General features: G+C 42.6%; 1 protein-coding gene across 4 annotated transcripts in view; it reads left to right on the forward strand.

Moving 5' to 3' along the window:
- Nucleotides 1-23,491, forward strand: part of rapgef6 (Rap guanine nucleotide exchange factor (GEF) 6) — a 135,373-nt gene that overhangs the window by 57,585 nt on the left and 54,297 nt on the right. For all 4 annotated transcript variants that reach the window (XM_085470770.1, XM_085470766.1, XM_085470769.1 and 1 more), the window contains one exon: nt 924-941. In XM_085470770.1, coding sequence (XP_085326896.1) covers nt 924-941 — 18 coding nt within the window. The remainder of the gene's footprint in view (nt 1-923; nt 942-23,491) is intronic.

A 23,491-nucleotide genomic window follows, 5' to 3' on the forward strand; every position in this document is an offset into this window, starting at 1 on the left:
ATTCTCAATAAAGTTTTGGTTTAATGAATTAAAGAATAAGATGACAAAAGCACCATAAAGCTAGAGGGGGATGGTAAAGCGTATGGGGAAACACTGTTTCGCAGTTTGCATGCATTGTTCTGGTATTTAACTTATTTGTCAATGCCACAGAGAAAACAAATGCCGGAGGCATTGCTGTCTAACGTGCATAAAAGCTGAATTTTGTTAGGAAAAACAACGTTTCTCTGAAGGTCTGTTGAACCAAAGTTGTGTAGGAAAAGTATTAAAGCTGAGCGTGTAGGAACTTCCCTCTCTGCGATAGCATCACTGTGGCCAGAAGTGTGTCAGTTACAGTTTTAACTAATCACTGGAAGCCACGCTTTGCCACACACAGTCACAGAGGCGCGCACACACAAACGAACTTCCACCCTCAGGTCATATGCACACTTTTCCCAGCTCGTGCAAAGCTCCCCGGAGCATTGCGACGGGGCTTAATGCAGAGTTTAAAGCGTCCTCTGTCGACCCTACCTGCCTCTGTGGTCTCATGGTGATTGTTCCACTTTTTAAAATTACATTTCTAGCCTTCAGCGTCGCCGAATCCCACCACATTCTTTTCTGTGACTGCCCTTTATTATGTAAAGGCTATCTGCTCAGATGTGCTAGCGCAGCGCTGCTCCAGAGAAGCAGGACTAAAACAAATGAGAAATATAGAGAATTACTTTAGGAGTGCATGGAATTGGAGCAATATTGGACAGCAAAGACTCAACTGACACAAGGGATTGTTGTTCTTTGACATGTGTTGCACAGTGGTGCGCTTGCCTTTGTTCATTAAGAATACAATGATGTCTTATGTTGTGCTAATTTCACTTTGACAAGACGTAGTTTGCATAATTTGCTGTTGTGACTATTTCTTGTTTCTCTTCCCTTTTCATGCAACCGCTCAGGATTATGTCAACAACCAGGTAGGATGAAATACAAGACATGAAACTTTTCTGCCTGTGTGTCTGTCTGTGTTGGGCGTTTTGTGTTCATGTCTCTGTCATGTATGTGTTCAGTGTGCTTGAGCGTGCATGGCTGTTTATATGAGTCACTTTGGGTTCAGGCACCTGTTTAGAAACCGGCAGTCCTGTGGGGGGGTTTCGTCGTCATATTTAGAGGCTGCCACACACATGCACACTGCGCTGTCTGCTGACACTGTGGGTGGCAGATAGGAATAAACAGACAGAGGAATTAACAGATGCATGCCGGGAACAACATTGCCTTGCTAGGCAGAGATGGGTTTAATGTAATAGTGTAAGTTTCAGATTCCCCCTCAGATGGAAGTCACATCATTGGCACATGTCCCTCGAAAGTGGAAACTTGTGATTTGTTTTGTGCGATGAGGGCTGTCGGTGGCACAAGTTGGAAATTTCCACACATTACCCCACAAAATAATAATAAAAATCCCTGCTTATTATGCCCCGATAGTCCAATCAAATCAGTCGTCATTTGTGACATAAAGGAGTTGCTTTAGAAGTACTACTGGCTTTTCTACTTGGCTTCAGATGAAACAGACACGTTAGCTTAAGTTCTGTGTCTGCTGCTGTGGAGAACAAGGTTTATTGATTTTCTGATTGATCATTGGGTCAGGATTTAAAGGTGACACTTTTCCCTTTGTAAAGCAGCTTGGCTAATAAGAAAAAATCATCCATGGTTTTCCTGTGAGACGCACGCAGTGTAATGTTAATGCATCTGCGCCGGCGATGGCCGTTGCCGGAGGAGTAATGTTTTCACGTCGTCTGTCCATCCATCTGTCTTTCCGTGCGCTCCGTTTGTGCGAACACATCATCTCAGCAACACCTTCAGGGTACATCTTCAGATTTTGTGCAAATGTTCACCCGAACTCAAAGATGAACTCATTACATTTTGGTCCTCAAAGGTCAGAGTCACTGTGACCTCACGTCTTTCCCATTGTTATGTATATGATACAACAGGGATTCCTTTTACGAGGGCACAAACATCCACTTGGATTTGAGCCTTACTGGTTTGAATGATGATCATGTCAACGCGTTTGTGGCCACAAATCAAATCACATGGTAGCATAAAAGTGTCTGTAACAGGGGTCTCGAACATGCACGCGCCTCTTTGGCCCATCTCCAGTGACTTTGTGTGGCACTGACAGATAAATAAAGACGTAAACAAAGGTCGATATTGATCATTTGTAATTAGCATCGTAAGTAATTCTCTACAATCTGAAATTGTAAAGCTCTTTAGTTTACAAACCAAAAACAAAAAAAGGTTTTGATATTTATATTTTCACACTTATTATTTGCATCATAGCCCACATCCGTCACTTGATGCCTTTTAAGTTCTCTGAACCTCAATAGCAGCAGCTAACACAGATGTATTCACTTAAATAGCTCGTCCTGAATTCAGCTGACTTTGAACTCCAATAAATCCTAAGAGGTTTGAAGAGGTAAATAGAGAGTTTAAAAATGTGTGGACAGCTTTCTTTGCTTTCGCTGCCAACGCTGTGACGAGGCTCGTCGGTATGCTTTATCCGCAGCTGGTCTGTTAGGATTTTTATTTTGGTATTTTAGTGTTCTTGTCAAAATCTGCTCAAAGGTGGCTCTTTTATGTGATAAAAGCTTGCCGACGCCTGTTCTCACAGGGAAACTTGATAAAATGCTGACACTATTTATCTAAAAGGTCAAAGGTCAAGCCGTGACAGACATGGATGTATACTCTAACTTGATTAGTTGGTGGCTGCTTACAAATATGAGACAGGGATTCTGTTTCTTTTTGTTTGTTTTCTGTTTTGTTTTTTTCTGGTTTCCCATTTGCGATGATATAGTGACAGCATGAGGATAAAACCCCTTTCTGTAAATGCATATTGTACATGCACACATACACACGCTCAAAGCAGCGCTGTGGTTCTGGCAGTGGATCAGAGGATGTTGTTTAGAGGCCTTATTGAACCATAATAACATCAGTAATCCATTATCGCTGCTCTGTGCTGGTGTCTGGTGTGTCTTGCTCGCTCTTAATAGCTTCTGTTGGAGTGAATGAAGTTCCTGAAGCTATGAATTACGACGAGCCCAAAAAGATGATTCACAAAAACCCCGAAAAGGGGTATTTCTCCTAAACGAAGAATGCAACACAATAATTACAGTAATTATTATAAATCAAACCAATGAGTTGGTCTGCTGGCTTTAAATTTTAAAGTTTCAGAGGCAGAGAAAGGTAAATGTCTGTGAGATCGATGTTTATTTTATTACCCACTGTTACTTCTTTTATTCTGTGTGATGACTGATACGGCTGCGATTGATCCAGAAACCTGACTCCTCTCTGCCAGCGAGGTGCTAGACAGAAGCTCCTGCGCTCTCTTATTACTATAACAGACCACTGGGATTTACTGATGACTCAGATTCACACCCCCCACACACACACGTGTACACACACACACACACATTCACATGCTGCACAGATACAGAGTCACTTCATTTAGACATCAGATGCTTCACCGGGTTACTGCCTTTCTCCTGCCGGGCAGGATAGATAGATAAACCCATCACCTCATTTGCCTTGCGGGGGAAACCTGCTCTATGGGCTTTTTAGAGCCAGGCTACTCCATGGAACCCCGGGATCATTAATTTAACATGATGCAGGTTCAGCCATCTGCACAGTTCACCACTAGAATAAAATCAGGAGAGTGTTGTTATGCTTCTTTTTCTTTTCTCCTCACCAGTTGGGCCACTTTCTCAGTTTAACTCGTGATTTTTCAGAAAAAATAAAAGCAGGTTGCCACGTGCAGGTGTTTGGCACATTCGATTTGCTTTCAAAATCTTTGTTTTGAACATTTTGTCTTGGGGCTCGTTTGTCACTGTCTATGTGTGTGAACTGTGATCATGCTTTTGGAGCATGAAGCAGCATCCTCTCAGCTGCTGAGTGTCGCTACACAACAGATCGGAAACACTCGTCTCTTGCAACGGCTGTGGTTACTTAACATCCTGGAGGCAAAACGTCTGACGTCTGCTGCTTTTTCTTCTTTTTTTCCTTTTCTCTCCACTCTACAAAACACGTTAGCATTCGTTTTTAATCTCACACTAAAAATGAGCCGAGTATGCAAAACTGCATTACTAACGAGAAACATCGGGCACTGATGTACTACTGTTAATTCCTCTAGACGGGGGGGAAGACTGAAAGCTTCAGCTTCCTGAAGCCTAAAGTTGTAATTAAGACTATTGTAGTCACGTTCCACTGTCAGGTTGCCTTTACTGGAAGGCGCTGCACACAGGAAGGAGCAAATCGCACCAGTCTTGTTCCTAAATTGCAGCAACCCACACTGAGCGTGACGTGTAGCTAGACATGAATGAATGTTATTTATTTCCTCTTTTTACACTGTTAACTGGTTGAGTGGACTACAAGCACCACTTGGGACCGTACACCTCTATCAGTATTTTGTGTTATACAAAATTACAGATGCAGTTTTGACTGCTGGGCCTTATTTTTTATTTATTGGTGATTGTGTGATTTGGCTGTAAGGAAAACAAATTTTGTCTCTTACAAACACACCTCCCATTGCTTAAAAGCTTGATTAAATTGTTTGTATTGTATTACCCATTTAAGACTTTCATTATATTATAGAGTTTCCGTTTAATGGTCCATTAGGAGTGACTTTAACGCGGTGATGTCGTCTTCAGCTGTATCATTTGAACTCAATTTGATGAGCTTGTGCTTGTCATGCAGCTGCAGTACTTAGGTTACCTCACTGCTTAGAATCAGGTTAAATCTAAGGTTGCATTCCTCACGCGGTGACTAGGTGTGACTCATACACATGCTTTGTCATAGCAGTGTCAACCTGGGGATGTGAGAAGTATTGCTCTGCATCATCCTTCACCTTCCCCTGAGATTGGAAAATCACTAAGATGAGGCGACACAAAGATGCTTTCTCATGTTTGGTTGCTGTTTTTGATTAGACGGGTCTGCTAACCAGGCCTGGGAGTTTCTGTGATTTTTCTCCTTGGCTGGGGAAAATTTCTCTAACTTCCAACAGGCTGGTTTTAGCTCACCAAGCAGAGTTTTGCTTGGCATTGCACACTGATGAAGTTGTTAAATTTCCGATAATATTCCTGGCTTGGTTTTTGTTGTCATTAGTGTGCTTGCGTGCGTGGTTTCGCAAAGCTCACGTGTGCCATGTGTATGCTTAATTCATAATGTTTCGGGGATGTGTCTGGCTTTTCAGTTTTGCTTCACATCTGTGGATTTAAATGTCCATACGTCCGTTATGGCACCTTCGTGGATTTCTTATCTAGAGCATATTTGCAATGCAAACTATTTAGCTTGATATGCTGACATTTTTTCCCCCCATTTACATATCAATAAGGCATAAAAATACACGATGCCTGCATTCTCTTATGCCAAATTATTTGTAATAATTCAAATCATTGCCACATTACATTTGCTCCTAATTTTTCCTTTTAGTAAAGTATCCAAATAAATAATCGGCAGGACAGGATTGTAAAGGGCAAGCGAAAATCCTGTTGGCATTCAGCAGCCAAGGAAAGAGAATCCTCCTGACGAGAGGAGTGACAGCTTTATTTTGATGTAGATTGTCAAATGTCTTCTCACTCTCGCACATTTTGTAAGGCAGAGATGCCATAACAGCAACCTTTAAAAATACCTAAGAGGGAGGGGAAAGGGGAGGGCAGGTAGGATAGAGCAGAATGGGAAAACAGAAGTAGGCATAAGATGACAAGCATGAAGTGGTGAAAAGCAAATGGAATGATAAGTTAACAGGGACTAAAAAAAGATATTGTGAGATCTTGTATATATGCATGAGAAGTCGGCTGAAATGAAGCAGAGGGGTTACGGAAGGAACAAGGAATGTGAAACAGGGGTTGACAGTTCATGGAAAAGATGAGTGGGTTTGCAGCTGAAGGTGGAGCGGTAAGTTGTGGGGATGGAGAGCTGAGGCAGAAAGGTAAGGTTGTGGGAAGGTCACATGGGAGTGAAGGAAGTGGGAGGATGGGGTGAGGGGAAAGCAAGGTCAGAAGTGGGGATTTTACAAGGGACCAAAGGAGTGAGAAGAAGACTAACTGGGGTAAATGGTAAACATAATTTGTGAAGTTATTTAAGTGTTAATGAGTGACATATTTTCACACAAATAGCCGTCAGGGTGCAGCAGTCCTCTGTTTACGTCCTCAAAATCTGACTCAGCTAAGTGTTGAAGGAGCTGAATGGTGCCCCGGCCCTCCTGCTGCTGCTGGAGTCCCGCTGCACTCATTGTTATGCACAGCGCACACACGAATACACAGGTTTTCTGTGAGCTGCATGCCCGCTTTCTTAGCATGACACAACAAGTACAAGGCATTTATTTCCACTGGCTTTCAAACGTCGGCAGACATCGTGATCGCGTACATGCGGAGTATAGTATGCTGGGCAGCACAGTGTACCAGTGGGGCACTGTCTGCGGCTGTTGTTGCTGCTAATTTTAGGGATTACATCAGCAGCACTAAGATGACAACCTTGTTGAACTCTCGCGCCGTATTTCTCTCTGCTTCATCTCTTCTCCTCCTCCTTCCTTCCTTCCTTTCCTTTCTCTCTTCTCTTCCTACCGGTTCCCCTTCCATCATCTTTCCTGCTTGCTCGTCCGCCCCCCATCTAACCTTACTGTGTATGTTTTCTGGGGGCTTTTCCCTTTTTTTTTATGCTTTCCTAGAAATTAAACACAAGCTACACTTTCGATTTTCATCAGCTCTCACTAGATCTGAGTGTTTATAACTTAATCTTAATGTGTAAAGGTAGGCAGTGTGAACTGGAGGACATTTGAGCCTCTGTACAGTTCATTTTGTCTAAAAGGCTCCGCACCAGAGCAGGGGAACAGAATCAAAGTGTCCTGGCAGTAGAAATAAATTGGTGCCGAGCGCTAAAATAAAACACAACCTACATTCTGGAGGAAAAACAAAGGCTTCACTCTTCCTCAACTCCTTTTTCCTTCTCCTCTGTACGCTCCTGTTTGTCTAAATCTTTCACCCACACTCAAACATTTTCTTTCCTCTCGCGTCCTATTCTCTGACTCGCTGTCTCCTCTTGGTTGCTGTCAGTATGTCTCCAGTACTGACCTTCGAGTTCTTATTTTTTTTTCCGTTTCCTACTTTGTATGATGATGATGATGCTCGCCCATTGTGTACGTCGCATTAGCCTCCGCTTCAAGGTTTCACAGCCCCAGTGAACCTAAAGGTCAAAACAAAGTGTGTGCTTCCAGTTTATCTGGCACATTTGTAAGTTTACCTCTTGCAGCTACTTTCTATGATTTCACTCCCGTTTTTGTCCTTTTATTGGTTTCTTTTTTTGCACCTAGGCTTTCTACACTGCAATCGCCGTCGGCCCTCTCTCTGCAGGGAGAAGTCGGAAAGGGAAGGGCCGGTTTAAATAGCAGGAATTCCTGTCCCGTCTTTCTGACAGACAGGCAAACACGGGGCTGAGTGCTCACGCACGGCAACACACATGATCGCGTGGCTGCAGCAGGCAGATTCTCTTAATTGAGTCTCTGTGCAGCATACTTGAATGCGTGTGTCTGTTTGTCTGCAAGTGACTTGCTGCGCTTTGTGTCCTGCTGAATACGAGCAAGGGATCAGACTTGATTTCGAGCAGTGGCGCAGCCCTGTTAGCTGGTGTGAGGGGGCATTATAATAGCAACTAAAGGCACAGAGTCAATGTGAACTAATCGCTGATGTTTCTGTGCAGTGTTGATTGGTTGCACCGACCAATAACTTTCAATAACTCAGCACTTCTTTGTGAACACATGTCTGTGTGTTAAAGAGCTGCAGCAGCTTTAGTCAATGGATTCCTTTTAATTAGACTGGCAGAACTGATCGGCTGTGAGCACAAGCTAGCTGAAGACAACATATGCAGATGACCGCTCTCTGTTGGGATGCATGTGTATACAAATTAGTGTGTAGTGTCCCACGGGGCATTTTTCTCAGTAGCATCATGCTGAATGATAAAACAGATACAGGGCCCCGCTCTGTAATCACTGATCCACACACCGCCTCTGTGAGTGTGTTTAGTCAGTGCTTGAGTTACTCATATGTTCCAGATTTAAAACTCTTTTCCTATCTTTGATCTCTCATTTTCTCTGTGTTGCTTTTTTCCCCTATCCTTCTGCATCGTTCTCTAGTCTTCACTCATACATCTTCCGCCTCTTTAGATCCATCCCAGTATTTGTTTTCTGTCTCACTTTTCTCTCTGGGCCTCATCCAGAAAGCACTTACCTTACCAGACAGCTGCACACACACGCACAGACACTCAGTCGCAGCCCGGCTGTTCCAGGAAGCGTTTCCTGCGTGACGTGTTTCCTGCTCCGTGTTTTGAAGACACATTCCACATCTATGTACAGTTACAGTAAACGGTCGTCTGAGAAGTCGTGCTCAGACTACGGCGCTCGTCTTTACTTTTTCTTTTTCAGTTTGAGCTGAATGAGTCACACGGCGAGACGACTCCTCTGAACTTGTCTTGTTTTGAAAGTGCTTAATGGTGTGCTTCTGCAGGCTGCTATGTGGGACTTTTTCTTGTTATGGAAGTTTTATGAAAGTCTTTCCAAACGTGTGGATGTATTTTTATTTATCTTCGTTCACAAACCCACCAGGTTATCAAATCTCCAGAATAGCGAGTATTATTAAAAAAAAGAAGAAGAAGAAGAATTTGAGTTATTTGTTTTTTATTTTTCAGTATGAGTGAAGCATGATTGAATGAGTGCTACATTTCAGAGTGACTACAGTGAATGTTACTGAAGAGGAAACCTTTTGGTGACTTTACTACATTCAGCTTGCATCCTTTGACTTGTAGGACTTATGTGCAGTTTCCAGGTTCTTGCAACCTACATTGAAAGTTTCTTTTTGAATTTTACTGTACGCTAGTGTCATTTATATATATTTTCCTGCCATTGTGTCATCTAACACACCACAACTGCCACAAGATTGAGCTGATATTTTTCAGTGAGCAGCAGAGATTTGTTTTCCTCTCCTGAGTCACATGAAATAAAATAGATAAACGGATTAATAATAAGAATTCATGTGTTCCCTCAATTATTGATAAACACATCATCAAAAGTTTAGTTGCTAATGATTATTAATGAATCTGTATTTCTGCTCTAAATGTGGACTGGACTGGCATTAATGTAGTATTTTTCTTATCGTACTGACCACTCAAACCACTTCAGACTACAAGCCACGTTAAACTCTTCTTCCTCTACTTCTTCTTCTGCTGCTTCTCCTTTTGGCCTCTCCCTCTAAGCAGGTTATCTTCCTCTCTCTCTCACATCCACCTTCTGCATGTCCTCCTTCTCTGCATCCATGAATCTCCTCTGTGGTCTTCCTCTTTTCCTCTTGCCTGGCAGCTCCTTCTTCAGCATCCTTTATCCGGTCCTTCTGCACATGTCTAAACGGTCTCTGAGGTTTTGTACATACATTCAAACAGTTCTTTATTCTGTAGATGTTCAACGCTTGATCTGCCTCACCAGTTATTCTAACATCATGTCTTTGGACTGTGAGGCAACAGTGCTAATTGCTTCTAACCATTGTCTGAAACTGTCTTCAGTATGTCCCGTCACACCCACGAGAGCTTAAACAAAGAAAACTTATATTTCATCACACACACCAATAACTGCAGCTATGTGTGTGTGTTTGTGTGTGTGTGTGTTAATTAGTGCTGGGTCTTTTTTGAGGCCAAGCTAAGAAGATGATGTAGTGCTGCGCATGCTACCCTTCAAAAGGGGATAGACTGCAGCTCGTACACACTGAGACACACATGCTGTCGGATCATGGCTTTCTCTTGCTCGCACACACACACACTGTAAACACTCACAGACAGAGCCCTCCATTAGTCCCAGAGTCTTTAATCCAGTCAGTGTTCGGTAATTTCATTCATGTGGAGAGGTGGAGGTTATAGGGTGTGTGTCTATTTGTGTGTTTCTGTGTGTCTTTGTGTATTTCATCTTTTTAGTCCACTTCAGGCTTAATTCTGTGTCTTTGTCTTTATCCCTCTGTTCCGGTATATGCCTCTGTTTGCCCACTTATCCATTTCAAGCTTTCTTTTTTCCCCCCCTCTCCTCTCTGTCTCTCTTGTGTACATAACGCTCCTCTGAAGGCTGGGCTCCATGTGCTTCCATCCGATTGGCTGCCGATTAAAACGATGATGTCATTCCTAGTTGGGAGGTGTGTTTCGCCTCCTATGCACACCCACAGAGGAGGGAGAATTGAGGGTAGAAATCCTGGTTCACAGCAGCGAGCAGGGGGGGAAAAAATAGGAGCGTGGAGAGGGAGTGAGTGGGTGATGTAGACAGACATAAAAAAACGAACAGCATAATGAAGGGAGGAAGGTCAGAAAAACAGGGAGAAATGCCGAGAAAGATTCTCAGCTCTCTGATGTGTCTGATGCAAGCTGGCATCTCTCCTGTGCTCGAGGAGAATCGGCCATTCAGACAGCTCCTAATGTCTCCTGCTTTCAAATCTTCCCTCCGCTGGCTCATCGTTGTTTGTGCATCAGAACCGCTACAGTATACAGGCTGATATATGATATATGGTGTGGAAAAACACAGATAAACACACATCTTAGAGAAACAAATGTTGCATGTGAAAGTATTGACATCTTTGATCCTGCAGAACATGCGGTTTAAAACAATTTAAAAAAGTGTCTTTATAGGATAGTTTAAAAGGTACAAAAAATAAATAAAATGGAGTAAAAAGAAGGAGTTTGTATTTTGAGTTTGTATGGATCTTTATTTTTCAAAAATTGAACTTATTTAAATTTTCTGACTATTAAAAATTATGCTCTGGGCACTTGAACTTGTTGCAGCTTCCTTAGGAGATGCATGTAAATATGAAAAGAAAACTAGATTATGAGATTTTTAACTGTGTCCTTCATTAAAATAGAAAAAGAAACTCAATGCAAACATTTCAGAATCCAGAGAAAACGAGGATTTTGTACCCCTGAGGTGTTGAGTCACAACTATTGAAATATGAAAGGAAAAAAAACCCAAAATAAACAAAGCGCTGTTTCATGACGTGGGTTTTCAATTTGTTTTTCTTAAGTTTCCACCTCATTTGCTGTCATTAAAAGCATTGTTATTCTAATTAGGAGCTGATTTGGGGGGGGAAAAAAGGCTTCCAGTTGTTGAGGTTGCATGTATTGTACGCCTTTTGATTAGAACCTGAAAAAATACTTGTGTCATTCCAACTTTCTTGGGTGGTATCCCACATCTGATGCATAGTAGAATAAACCCCACTCAGGATTATTTGTGGTTCCTGTCAGAACCAGGTCTGCTTCAAATTGTTTACAGCTGCGGTTCTGCTCAGTCTAATGCCTTTATTACCTCAGTATATTTGGCCAGCAGTGTACTGTATTAGAGTGAGTTATCTGTGATTAATGTGTATTTCCTTGTACTCAAATTCTTTCTACTGTGTCACAAATCTTCTAGATGCGGGGGCTTTTTAAAGGAGGTAAAAGAAAAAAAAACCCAACTATTATCGCCTTGTGCTATTGTGTCACATGTTCACATTCGGCAAAATACAGCCAGTGCCTGTCTGTTGTATCTGATAGGGACTCTGATTTATACCCACCCCCCTCTTTTTTTGTGTAATTTATGCGGCATGCTCACAAAGGGGAGGGGGTTGCCTCAATACACTCAGCTTTATGTTACCAGCAGATCAATAAAGATGCTCCCTCGCTTTCCTCTCTATCTGCCTTTCCCGTTCTCCCTCTCTGTCCATCTCTCTCTCTCTCTTTCTCATCCACATGTGCTCAGCAGCCAATACATCTAATGCAGTTTCCCTCTGCTATCTTCATCCCTGCCACCTCCCATCCCATCCCTTTCTCTCCTTTCCCCCGTCTCTCTCCCTCCCTCGCTGCACAGGTGATGTCATTCTTTTCCAGCTGGATTCTCCTCCCTTCTCCCTCCCTCCCCTCGCGCTCGCTCTCTCCTCCGTTCCCCATTAGCGGCTGGCTCTCCAAAGCGCAGCATCTATCCACAGTAGCTTCTTTTCCACGGGTGGGAGGGGGATGAGGAATGCCGGTTTGAGGTGTGAGCGCTAACCCAGGAGGAGAGCTTAAAGCTGGGGTACAAGGAGCAGGATCACTGGCCCCATGCCATGGAGCTGCACTGCTGGGCACACACTTACACCGCTGGAGCTTTATAGGCAGGAAAGAGTTGCAAGGGGCAGAGAGAGGAGTTTGACAGGCAGTGAATGAAGATCAGAGAGAGCTGCAGGCATCGGTCCTGGCTTTTGGGAGGTGAAGGGGGCATTGTTTGGATGACTTGAAGCCTGGCAAGAGGCTCCTTCCCAGGGGGCTGCAGATGCACAAACAAGCCCCCCTCCCCTTTTTTTTCCCCCACATTTTTTTTTTCTTAAATTCAACGATGGCTCATCTACTGAGGAGGGAAATCTGAGCTTCTTAAAGAAGTAAAAGAAATCTTGAAGAGTTGACTTAATGAGTTTTTGCTCTGGACTTTTGACAGACAAACCTGCTAAACTTGCATATTGAACTGGACGGCTTTATCTTTGGCCATGCAACTTCCTTCTCCTTTGGATTCAGTTTTGTGTATTCAGCAGAATTTTTTTCGTCTTCATTGAGGTTTATCAGCGTCTCTGTTGCAGTCTCTTGACAGAGAGAGAGAGGGAGGGAGAAAGCGTGACATATGAATGGATCTGCGTTGACTTTAAGTCTCTTTCTGTAGTGATATCTGACAGTCATCCAGTGAGGCTTCCGTTTTTTTGTTGGTTTTTTTTACGGCCAAATCAAGGAAGGGTTTTTTGTTTTTTGTTTTTTTAAATAAACCACAGCAGCAAAGAGCGTGGTGTCAGCCTTTGCCCTTCTTTTACTTATTCATTTTTTTTTCTTCATCTCTTGGTGAACGAGGGGAAACTTCCCCTCGCTGGCACCCTCCCTCCTGTGGAAATGGCTTTCCTGGTCCGTTGCTATGCCAACTGCTTGCAGCCGTGGTCCTCCAAAGTAAGCGATGTCGTAATCCCTTTTTTGGCCAGTGCCTCTGGCTTAGGATGCTGCCGCCTCTGTGTGTGCATGTGCGTGTTTGTGTGTGTGTGTGTGTGTGTGTGTGTGTGTGTGTTACTGAGCGAAAGATTGGGTGTGGATGAGAGAAACTGAGCTCGATTCATATGCATATGCATTTTATCTGTTTAGAGACGCTTGCATGCTGTGCATGTGGCTGTAATTTGAATTTTAACCAGTGTTCTGCACTGAAAATGACTGATAGCCACAACTGCTGGCACCATGCCAAAGCTTTTTCAAGGAGGAATTTAAAAGCTAATAATATGCACAGAATAAAGCTAAAGAAATGTGTCAGTAGTTCAAAAAATAAGACGACTTTGTGTCTATGTGGGGATATGCCTCCTTTTGCTTGGACAGTGTTCAGTCAGCCAGGAGAATGAACCTGATATTAATCTACATTTGATGCTTTGATCTGTTGGAGGCATTTTTTCTGGCTTTGCACCAAATATTGAATTGTTCTCAGCAGCTGCAACAACAAGAGCAAACGGATCAGAGGGGCTTCCAAAATATGTTGCTGTAAATTATGTGTTTTGATACCGCTTTTTTTAAACTTTGGCTTATATCATAATTGCAGGTGTTGGTGTAAAGGTGTTGAGCCAGACTGCACTATTTAAAACATGAAAGCGCACATGCACTATTTGTAAAACCTTGAACTGTTTGTCTTTATGGCGAAAAACTCTCCGTGTAAAGTTACAAGCAGTCGAGTCCTTGGTTTGTGCAAAATGACATTTATTGGTGCTTTTCTTTCAGTCGGTACATACCTGTTAGCCATCTGATCTGGTATGTCTGGTCTGTATGTTGCCTCCCTGATGTCGGCACTGAGCTGGTAATGATGTCGCTATTTGTATAGTTAACAATTACATGTCCTAGTTTGAAGTTCTTAAGATAATTGGCTGGAGGTTGTTCCTGGTGAACTTCTTGGTGAGGAGAGTTGCTACAGTGCAGTGAAGTACCAATTCTGTTCTATTGTTTGTTTCTCTCTTCTCTTTCTCTATTTGAATAATAGAAAAAAAGAACCTAGAGGGTTATCTGATGTCTCTGTTCACAGCAGAATGACTGTACCTTCTACCTTATATGTCTGTCTCTTTGGGAGCAAGAGTCTAGGTGCTGAAAGCCTCAGCTTCATTGTGTGTGTGTGCGTGTGTGTGTGTGTGTAGATGCTTTCAGTTGGATGAGTAATAATTAGGTCCCTGGAGATGTAAGGGGATAAAGCGAGAAGATGTTAAGTCTAAGAGAACACATTAAATCTGAACCACACATAGTACAGAACAAACTCTTAAATACCTTGTTACCCTTCTTTATTGCCTTTCCTTCCTTGTGTGTTCCAAATTTTACACGGAGTGCTTGCTGATTACAAGGTATAATGTGTCTTCTGCTGAACATAAACCTAAAATCTAATTCTGGAGGGTTTTCTTTTCCTTTTTTGCTCCTTTCACATTATGATAGCTCAACCCCCGCAGCCATGTAAACACTACTTAATGGCAGCATTGTATTCACTTTCAAATTTCCCATAGTTTTCCTTGCATTAGGTTGTATTTTATGAGAACTGAAGGAATGGGATTTTTCAGGCTAATGTCAGTTATCCTGCCAAGTCTGTTTCTGATCAGTCAAATATAGTCGTTAAACTTTAGTCACAATTAATGAATCAGTAGTAAATATAACAAATTCATGACGCTTAAGGGGATTTTTGTTTTGTTTTGGTTTGTTTACTCATTTAAACCACTGATTGGGTTTTTGCTTTAATCAAATATTAGTTAATTAGCATTTTAGGGATTCATTATCATTGTTTTTGCAGCAGCTTAGCTTGTTTATCTGGATGTTATTACTGTTCCTTCTACCGGCTGCACACGCAGAGCTAATTTATCCTCCGTCTACAGCTGTTAAGGTTTCATCCAGCGTGGCCCGTTTGAAGTCCGTACTTAATTGGTCGGCGTCTGTGATGAGCCCACCTTTTGCAAAGGTTAATTAAATTTCCCTCGTTCCTCTTATTACTACTGCTCTTTCTGAAGGTGCAGTTGCAGTGCACAGACACGGCCGTGTGGGGTTTAAAGGAAACAGAAGCAAATCGAAAGTGTTAGCGTGGACTCCAGTTGGGTTTTTTTTTTTCCTCCTTATGACAGTGTAATTTCATCCATCGTGAGATCTCAGGGAGGAAGGGATGAGGAAAGGGGCAGGGCGTGATTTGAAGATAAAGAACACAGCCAGAAAAGAAAGAAAGAAGGCAAGAAAGAGAGAGAGCGATAGGAGAATAACTCAATGAGTATAAGAAAGTACTTTTAGTCCACGAGAGGGTTTCACAATTTTAGAATTGACGTCCTTCTCAGAAAGGCAGCCAATTATTTTCTCTAGAAGTGAGCCTCCTTTTGAAAGGTTTTGGCTTTATTGAACAGGCTGGGATTGGCGATTTCCTTCCTTGCTGTGATCTCGGATTCATCTCGAATGATTCACCGGCCTCTACAGCACCAGTGCAGTCCATGCAGCTTCGCAGTGAATTATGGCGAGTCCCTATTTTAATTTGCCTAAACACAATTAATAGCCCCGATAGCTGAACAAGCTGGGCTGCCACTGAAGATCTAAGAGTCCAAAAACATAGCGTAGGTTATTTAATTCAAACAAATCACTGAGGTTTACTTAGCTGCCAGCTGGCTTTTACAGTCTCCAGCTTGGATTACTACAGACTTGGAGAGGAACCCCTGTGAATGACCTACAATGGAAACTAAGCAGCTTATTTTGCCATGTTAGGTGTCTTTTTTTCAGTATTATTCCAAAAAGCAGCTCTTACCATGCTCACTTACTCCAGCTTCTAACATCAGAGGGTTAGTTATTGAAATATTGACTGAGTGGCTGGAAATTTGGCATCAGATGACAGGCAGCCAAATGTAGGCCAGTGGAGCTGTTCTTTGGGTTTCTCTTCTGAGGGATCAAGGCCTAGATTTATTTACTTACTCCAATAAACACCCTGAACATTAAGCTTGAGGTCTTTTTTTGAGGAGGGGGGCATAGTCACCTTTAGAAGGCAGTTAGTTGTATGCTTTATAAGGGGCTTTCAAAGTCTTACTTGGATTTTATAGTTTTATTGTACAGTGTTTTTGGATGAACTGTCCCTTTAAATCACATCCTGCTCATCCCAGCGGAACACAACCTCAGTCTACATCCTCCCGATGCTGGAAGACTTGTCAAAATGTTCTGCTGCTGAACTCTCTGAACCTCCCTGCTGCTTACATGAGTTCTCTGTTGGGCTGTCTCAGCTTCCTCTGTTTTTTGTTGTTGTTGTTTTTTGTCACTTGCGTTTTCTCTCACTGTATCTTTAAATCTCATTTCTGTTAGCGAGAGGACTTCCTGATGTCTTCCTCTTGCCCCTTTCATTTCTTTCTCAGGGACTCCATCCTCTTCTGCCTGTCCACCTCTTCTTCTCCCTCTACCTGCATCTATTATTAACACGTCAATAACGGGGCCCATGTGTTGTTGTCATCCTGATGCTGCCGCTGCCACTTCTGTTGCTACCCTGCTGGGTTTTATCCTCACTCACGTGCACCTCAGTGTCTTATAAATCACACCAACTCTTCTAAAACCAACCTCTGCTCTCTGTTTCTGCACCAAATCCCACCCTTTACTTATTAACCTTCCAAGGTCTCGTATGTTCTTTCGACTCCTTTTTGCCGTCGCTCAAAATCAGATTCACTCATGTTTCCTCCAACTTGTAGTGCTGTTTTACCCATCTGGATCGCTGTGGTGTGAAGAAAAAAAAAAAAATATATATATATATATATATATTTTTATTTTTTTATTTATTTATTCGTTTACTTGTACTAGATGAGATAAGTTTTCTTATTGAAACAGGAAATGTCACGCATTGCTGATAAGAGGATTCGTACTCAAAACAAGCGCATAACTTAGGTTGAAAGTAATTTCCTCCTCAGCTGCAGATTTCTCTGGCATAGGCCACCAAGTCCAGACTCGTGGCTGACCCAGACTGCTGCATTTGCTTCACTCAGCAATCAATGGATCTTGCCGAACATTGACATAATCAGCTTGTATGGACCCATGCTGGGTCGAATAGTAATGGGGCTTTAGAGGCATTGGTAGGGGAGAGCCAGCGTGGGATGATGGATTTAGTGCCAGAGCATTCAGACCCAGGCGAGGCAGGTCAGGGAGATGGACAGGTAGGGAGACGAAGCATCTGGCATACTTTATTTGCAGCAATAACAGGAAAACTGCACTAACTTGTTATCACGCAAGATGGGACTGATCAAGTGAATGGCTGGTTTAGTAAAATTTAACAGGGTCCAAATTAGATTCGAAAGACCTTAAACTGATGTAAATAGACCTTTCAAAATACTTTGCATGTTGTGTAAGATTTATATGATATATGTTTTAGCTACAGTTACTGATCTGCCGTCACCATCAGATCAGACTGGATAGATGGCTATATTAAACTGCTGAAACTCTATTGAGTGGAATGCGGAGATTAATTATTCGTCAGTGCAGTCTATTGACCCTTTGCTTAGTGCTGTGGCTTCATGCCCAGACATCCGTGCAAGGCTGATTAAGAACTGAGCACCTTCAACATTTTTTTCTTTTTCTTTTTTTTCCCCCTCCAAGGGCCAAAAATATGGCACGAATTCTTAATAAACAGCAGTGCAGTGGTGAGCACAGTCCCCAAAAACAAAAAGCTCCTGCTCTCCCCTGTTCCCACCTTCGCCCTGTGTGGCTTCTCTCTGGGTTTGGTTTCTACCTACAGTCCAGTGACATGCTTGTTGGATACATTTGTGATTTAAAATGAGTGTGAATGTTGTTCGTCACACTGTTAGCCATGTGATAGACTCATGGCTGGACTCCAGCACTCCTACCACCATGTATGAACGTGAACTTGGAAAATCAGTTTAACACTACTTTTAGTGTCATATTCGAAATAAAAATGCTTTGCAGAGATGAGTTTCTAAACACTTCCCATAATGACTTGACTTTAATGACTTTTGACCAAAATTTCAGCATAAATAAATATTTGATTTTTAGTATGTCCTACAGCCCACATGTTGAAGTCAGAATGGCTGTCGATGATAAAAAGCTCTTTGTACTGCGGTCCTCTGCATCATGAGATCAGCAGATGAAATATTAAGCATTAGATAGATGAGCCATGGCTCCCTTGGTACACGAATATGTTGACAAAACCATTTTTATGCTCTCAGAGCATGACCTTTGCCAGGTGAGGTAATGCCATTGCCTCTTCACATTGGCCCTGACAGATTTTCCTTGACCTCCGCCCCGCAGACAGGCTAATAGACGAACTGACAGAATTCACACAGGCAGTCAAGGTAATGTGGCCTTTAAGCTCAATAGATGGGGAGGAGGGGCATCCAGAGAGAGAGCCAGAGAGACGATGGGACAAAGGCAGAGGGAGAGGGAGAATTGGAGTTAGAGACAACAATAGAGAGAGAGAGCTTTTAGCATACCAGGGGAGGTCTAGAATATCATATGCACAGGAAGTAGGGGTGATAAAGATCAATATGGATTGCATTAAGCCAAGCCATGCCCTACTCACCTCCCATAAGCCATAAATTACTCTTCAGTCCTTTGTAAACAAAAACACGCATTGCTTCTTTCTCATTTCCATAAGCGTGTCTCATAGAAATCTTGAAGATTTCTTAAAACTAGAAAAGCAGCGGTTGCAGACTTGTGAGCATGCTGTACAGTGTTATTAAGTCATCATGCTGTTGAATCATTCTCCATGTGAAAAATGAAGGTTTCAGGTTGCATTTGGATCTCTTGGCTTTTTTGAGATTAGATAAAAATGACATATTTTATTACTCAGTTGGTCAGAATGGTCACTCAGGTTGAGCCGTATGTGGACTCTGTGGTTATTTAGATAGACTTCACTCTTGCATTCAGTCTGCTTCTGTTTCTCTGCAAAGAATAGATGTTTTTGTGGGTAATGTGGCATTCCCATCGACACCAGTGTCACTGCAAGAGTTCAAATGGACTCTTATCTCTGCATTGATGTACACTGCGAGGACTCGTAGGCAGTTGGATGTGTCAGTCATGGGCCTTGTTCACTGCCATTTAAGCTGTGAAGCTGGTGTATCTGAGGACCAGCTCCGACTTGTTCCAATGGAACATTAAAGGACTTTGTACCTCTCAGGTACAAACTGACACTCTAAGCATGCTCGTTGAGTTTGACATCTTTTTTGCTTTTCACTCAGAAACAACTGACTGATTGCTCGCGTGCACTTATATGCTATTTTAAAGCCGGATTTGGTTGGTAGGTTGTTCTTGTCGGGTTTTCACAATTTACTGATTTGCTTTTAACCACACTGTCGCTGCTGTTTACCTTTTTGCAATGCAGGATATGGTTATGACGACACACCACAGTGTGATGTTAAAGTTGAAGCTGTTGTGAAGCAGCTCAAGGGAAAAGCACTTGCTTTCTTAGTAGTTTACCACACTTTTCTTTTTCATGTAATAGTAAGCGGGGCGGGGGAGCGCTCTGGGATTGAGTGTTTTAGTAGTTAGTGGCATAAAAGGGCCTGTGTTGTATCCTGAATGGTGTAATTATTGTCCATTAGCTTTGATAGGCTGAAATTTTAGAGTGAAAAGCCCACTCAGGCCCTGTTTGCATTCACTGGCCGAAGCTGGTCAACATTACAGCATTAAAAGGAGTGAAAGTGAGACACTTTGTGCATAAAATACACACACACAGACACACGCGCATACACTTATCACGTGTCCTCATCTACAGCCGTGCATGTGACCTATGAACTTAGCAGATTTGCACTCTTGTATGCATTTTAACACCCGCAAATGCACAGAACAGTAACCACACACATACAAGAGATATGCAAAAACATTCATTTTATATATACAGACTCCACCTGTATATATAAAGAAGTACAACTGCCAGACTACACACCCTCAGCACACACACAAGACACACTCTAGTGCTGATATTTCAGCCACTCATGGCCCCCACCCACTCAATTTCACTTGCTCCCATTATTTCACTGCTATTGATCCACATCCCCCTCGTCCGCCTGCCGATCCAGAGAGCCTTTACTGGATAATTTTCAAGGGCATTTATAAATGCAACACGGGGTAAATGGGTGATTGCCATGTGGCTGGTTTTTATATGCTGTTGGTTGTTTTGTGAATTTGTGAGAGGGGAGAGTGCAGGGAAGCATTTAGAAATGGGAACCCCGAATGGGTGGAAAAAAATATGATGAGGCCGATCGTGGAAGATTTTCTCCTCCTTTGTGCATTTCTAATTTGTAGGAGTTAAATTGTTTAAAACTAAAGTAACACTTGACTTGACATTTCATTTCTTTTGACTTCAGTTGAATTTTTAAGGTCTTTCTTTTTTTTTTTTCTCCCCACCCTCTGCTTTCAGGCATTGTTACAGCCACCTTGCACATCAATATTTTGGCACTGAATATTTAAACAAATGTAAAAACCCTTTTCTGAAATACAAATCCACATCTGTAGCCTGCGTTGTGGCAGGAGAATGGAGTCAAATGATTTTAGATTTATATAAAAATGGGAATAACTTTTTCAGACGTTAAGAGCAGGTCGTTTGCATGTACTTGCTTTACTGTTAAGCATTGTTTTTGTGAGGTAGAATAAATTTCCTGCGGTACTAAAACTGCAGTTAGTTCTGTTTGTTTGGCTGAGGTGTGTGCGAGCCAACAGAGTGGAACGGGATCCAACATTAACAAAAACACCAAAAGAGAACCACGGGTGGAGCTGCCCCCTTAAAGTGGCCTCTGGGTCAACCTGTAGGGGTGCCAGGGCCGTGCTGTATGTGTGTGTTTGTGTGTGTGTGAAGCTCTGTGGATTTGGCTGCTGGGCAGGAAGCATCTGTTAATTCAGGAGGGCCAGTATGGTATATTTTTGTGCGCGTGTATGTTTAAGTGCACATGTGTTTGTATCAGTATTAAAGCCCAGTGTTTTGCCTTCCCTCCTGTATCCGGCAGACCTGGCCATGGCCCACCTTCCTCAGGGGCTCAGACAGACTTGTAGCTTCCTGTGACACACATAACTTTGTGCGCATACACACACACACACACACACAGATACGCGTGCTTAAACGAAACCAAAGAGAGTTAGTGTTTCACCCTGAAAGCCTTTGTTGACCAACAGATAGGGAAAATAATCCCTCATAGCATCCATTTGAGAGATATGAGTTGCATATACTGTACAAAGCCTGCAGAATGCATACAAACTTAAGTAGTAGCACCAGTGAAAATGCTTCTCGACAGTAAATATTGGTGCCATTTTACTCATTTACACCAAATGTACAGATTAAATGTATTCAGTTTTGTAACTGTTATTTTGGTACAGGTATTTGAACTATAGCAGAAAGAAAGGAATATAATGAAAAACGGCAAAGAAAAGGCTTTAAATAACTCTCTCTCCAAGGTGGGAAAAGTCAGATAATCCAGTGATACCTGGGAGATCTAGGCTTTACCAAAATAATTTCATCCTGGTCGCCTAATCAGGGAAAAACGGTAATCCACACAGCTTCTGATTCCTCATGCGCCCTCCACCCAGGTATCGGAGCAGGTGGAGGAGGGAGGTAGATGGGTTGCGCTGGGCTGAGTTGTCCTTTCAGGAGCAACCAGCTCTTGGACAGCGACTGGCGTCTGCTACCTGCTGCCACACATACGCTCATGCAACACACACACGGCATGCTAGATGCCAGCTGGAAGGAATTTCCACTAAAGCCTGGTTGTAATACTTCCAGTCCGCCAGAGAAAGTGACTGCGGGGATGCCGACCCATGCTAATTATCTCCTTCACTGTGTAAGCCACCAGACTGAGTGTCTAGTAAAAATTGTGTAGGATGACTTGGCATGTAGAGCCATCTCATTCCAAGAAAATCCAGACTGCTGAGGTTCACGCTAATCAAGGGAGGAAGGCTGATAAGTAATTTGTTATTATCACTCCTAATAGCTCATATTATCCCCTAAAAGTCACGAATATCGCAAAAGAAACTAGCGCTTAGGCTTTGGAGTGGTGCTCAGGATTTCGGAGCCAAGGATTTGGGATTTATTTGCATCTTAGAAAACAATGACTCCATTCCCCCTGGTGATTTTTAGATTTGTCATTATTGTGTGGACTTATTTGAAAGCCTTTGAACAGCACACCCTCTGCCAAGGCCTTTTTTTCCCCACCTTTGCAGCTTTAATGAATGTGGTCAGCTTTCGCCTTGGCAGAGGAATTCCAAGGCAAGATTTTATTTGAATTTTAAGGTGGTTCTGCCACCTTAATAGTCACGCACACTCACAAAGCCCTCTGACACGCATGCACAAAACCTACTTTCTATTGTTCAGAGGTTAATCTCTTTGTTTTGGCAATACAGTAATGTGTTCAGGATTTTCGACTCTGCGGATGATTTATCTAATAAATGAGGACATTACACGCGTGAAAACTTTCTACCTTGTTTATCTTTCCTTTCTCTTGTCATCATGCTCTCTATGTCTCTTTCTTTCGTGGGACTACAGGGGCAAAAGTCACAGGCCTTTGGCAGTGCTGGTGCCATTCAGCTTCCCGTCTGTCACAATGCTGGCAGCACACGCTGTGGAAACTGCCAGCTAATGGCTGTTTATCCACCGCAGAAACTTGCCAGCCAATGTCTGCCCAAGCTAAGAACTTGCCAACCAATGATTGTTGAACCTTGTACCTCGCAAACTATGCCTGCCAAATCACAGGATGCAGTTTCTTTTTGCTCAACTGAGAATTGATGGATTTCAGAGAGTTTTGGATGGATGGAGAATTCCCAGCTCAATTTCAGGGAGAGAAAAAAAAGTCCTTCATGTTGTCCCACTTTCAGTTTCCAGCGATTAGTGCCCAGTTTCTCTTTCCAGAACATTTTTAGCATACGTTTCTGACAGAAAATGAAGAATGTTTTTTGCATCCGTAGGATCGTGCAGCTTGAGATACCACCGCATAAATGATATATGATTATATAGGGAAAACATTATCCCTCCTCTTTCCCTAAGCAGCATATTGTGTCTAATCCCATTAAGTTTAAGATGATGCATGTTGGCTTCAAAACTACTATCCCTTTTTATTCTCCCTGGGATGATTAGTTTATCTTTTTCCAGGAGTTTAATGTTAAATTGTGGTGCGGCGGGAATAATATGGTCGGGCAGCAACACACACTTTCAATCTGGGCATTAATTTCAGGGGTTATCTTGCCATAAGTAAGAGCTTTTAGAAAGTAAAGCTGAATGGAGATAACAGAGCCAGGCAGGACGGTGTGTTTGTGTGTGAGCGAGAGGGAATCCATCCATTCACATGCAGTCGTCTCTGCTCGGCAGTATTTGAGTCCTCATCTCCTCATCTGGTCCATAACTACACACACACACACACATTCTCTTTCTCTCTATGTTACATGCTTTTCTTTGCAGTTGTCACCTCTAATTTCAACTTCAATTCATTAAATCTCCCCTTGCTCCAGCTGGTGCAGACAC

This window comes from Copadichromis virginalis, linkage group LG10 (assembly GCF_057382275.1).
Source record: "Copadichromis virginalis isolate Kocher_CV1m ecotype Utaka linkage group LG10, C_Virginalis_male_GT1.1, whole genome shotgun sequence".
In the NCBI taxonomy this organism is placed as follows: Eukaryota; Metazoa; Chordata; class Actinopteri; order Cichliformes; family Cichlidae; genus Copadichromis; species Copadichromis virginalis.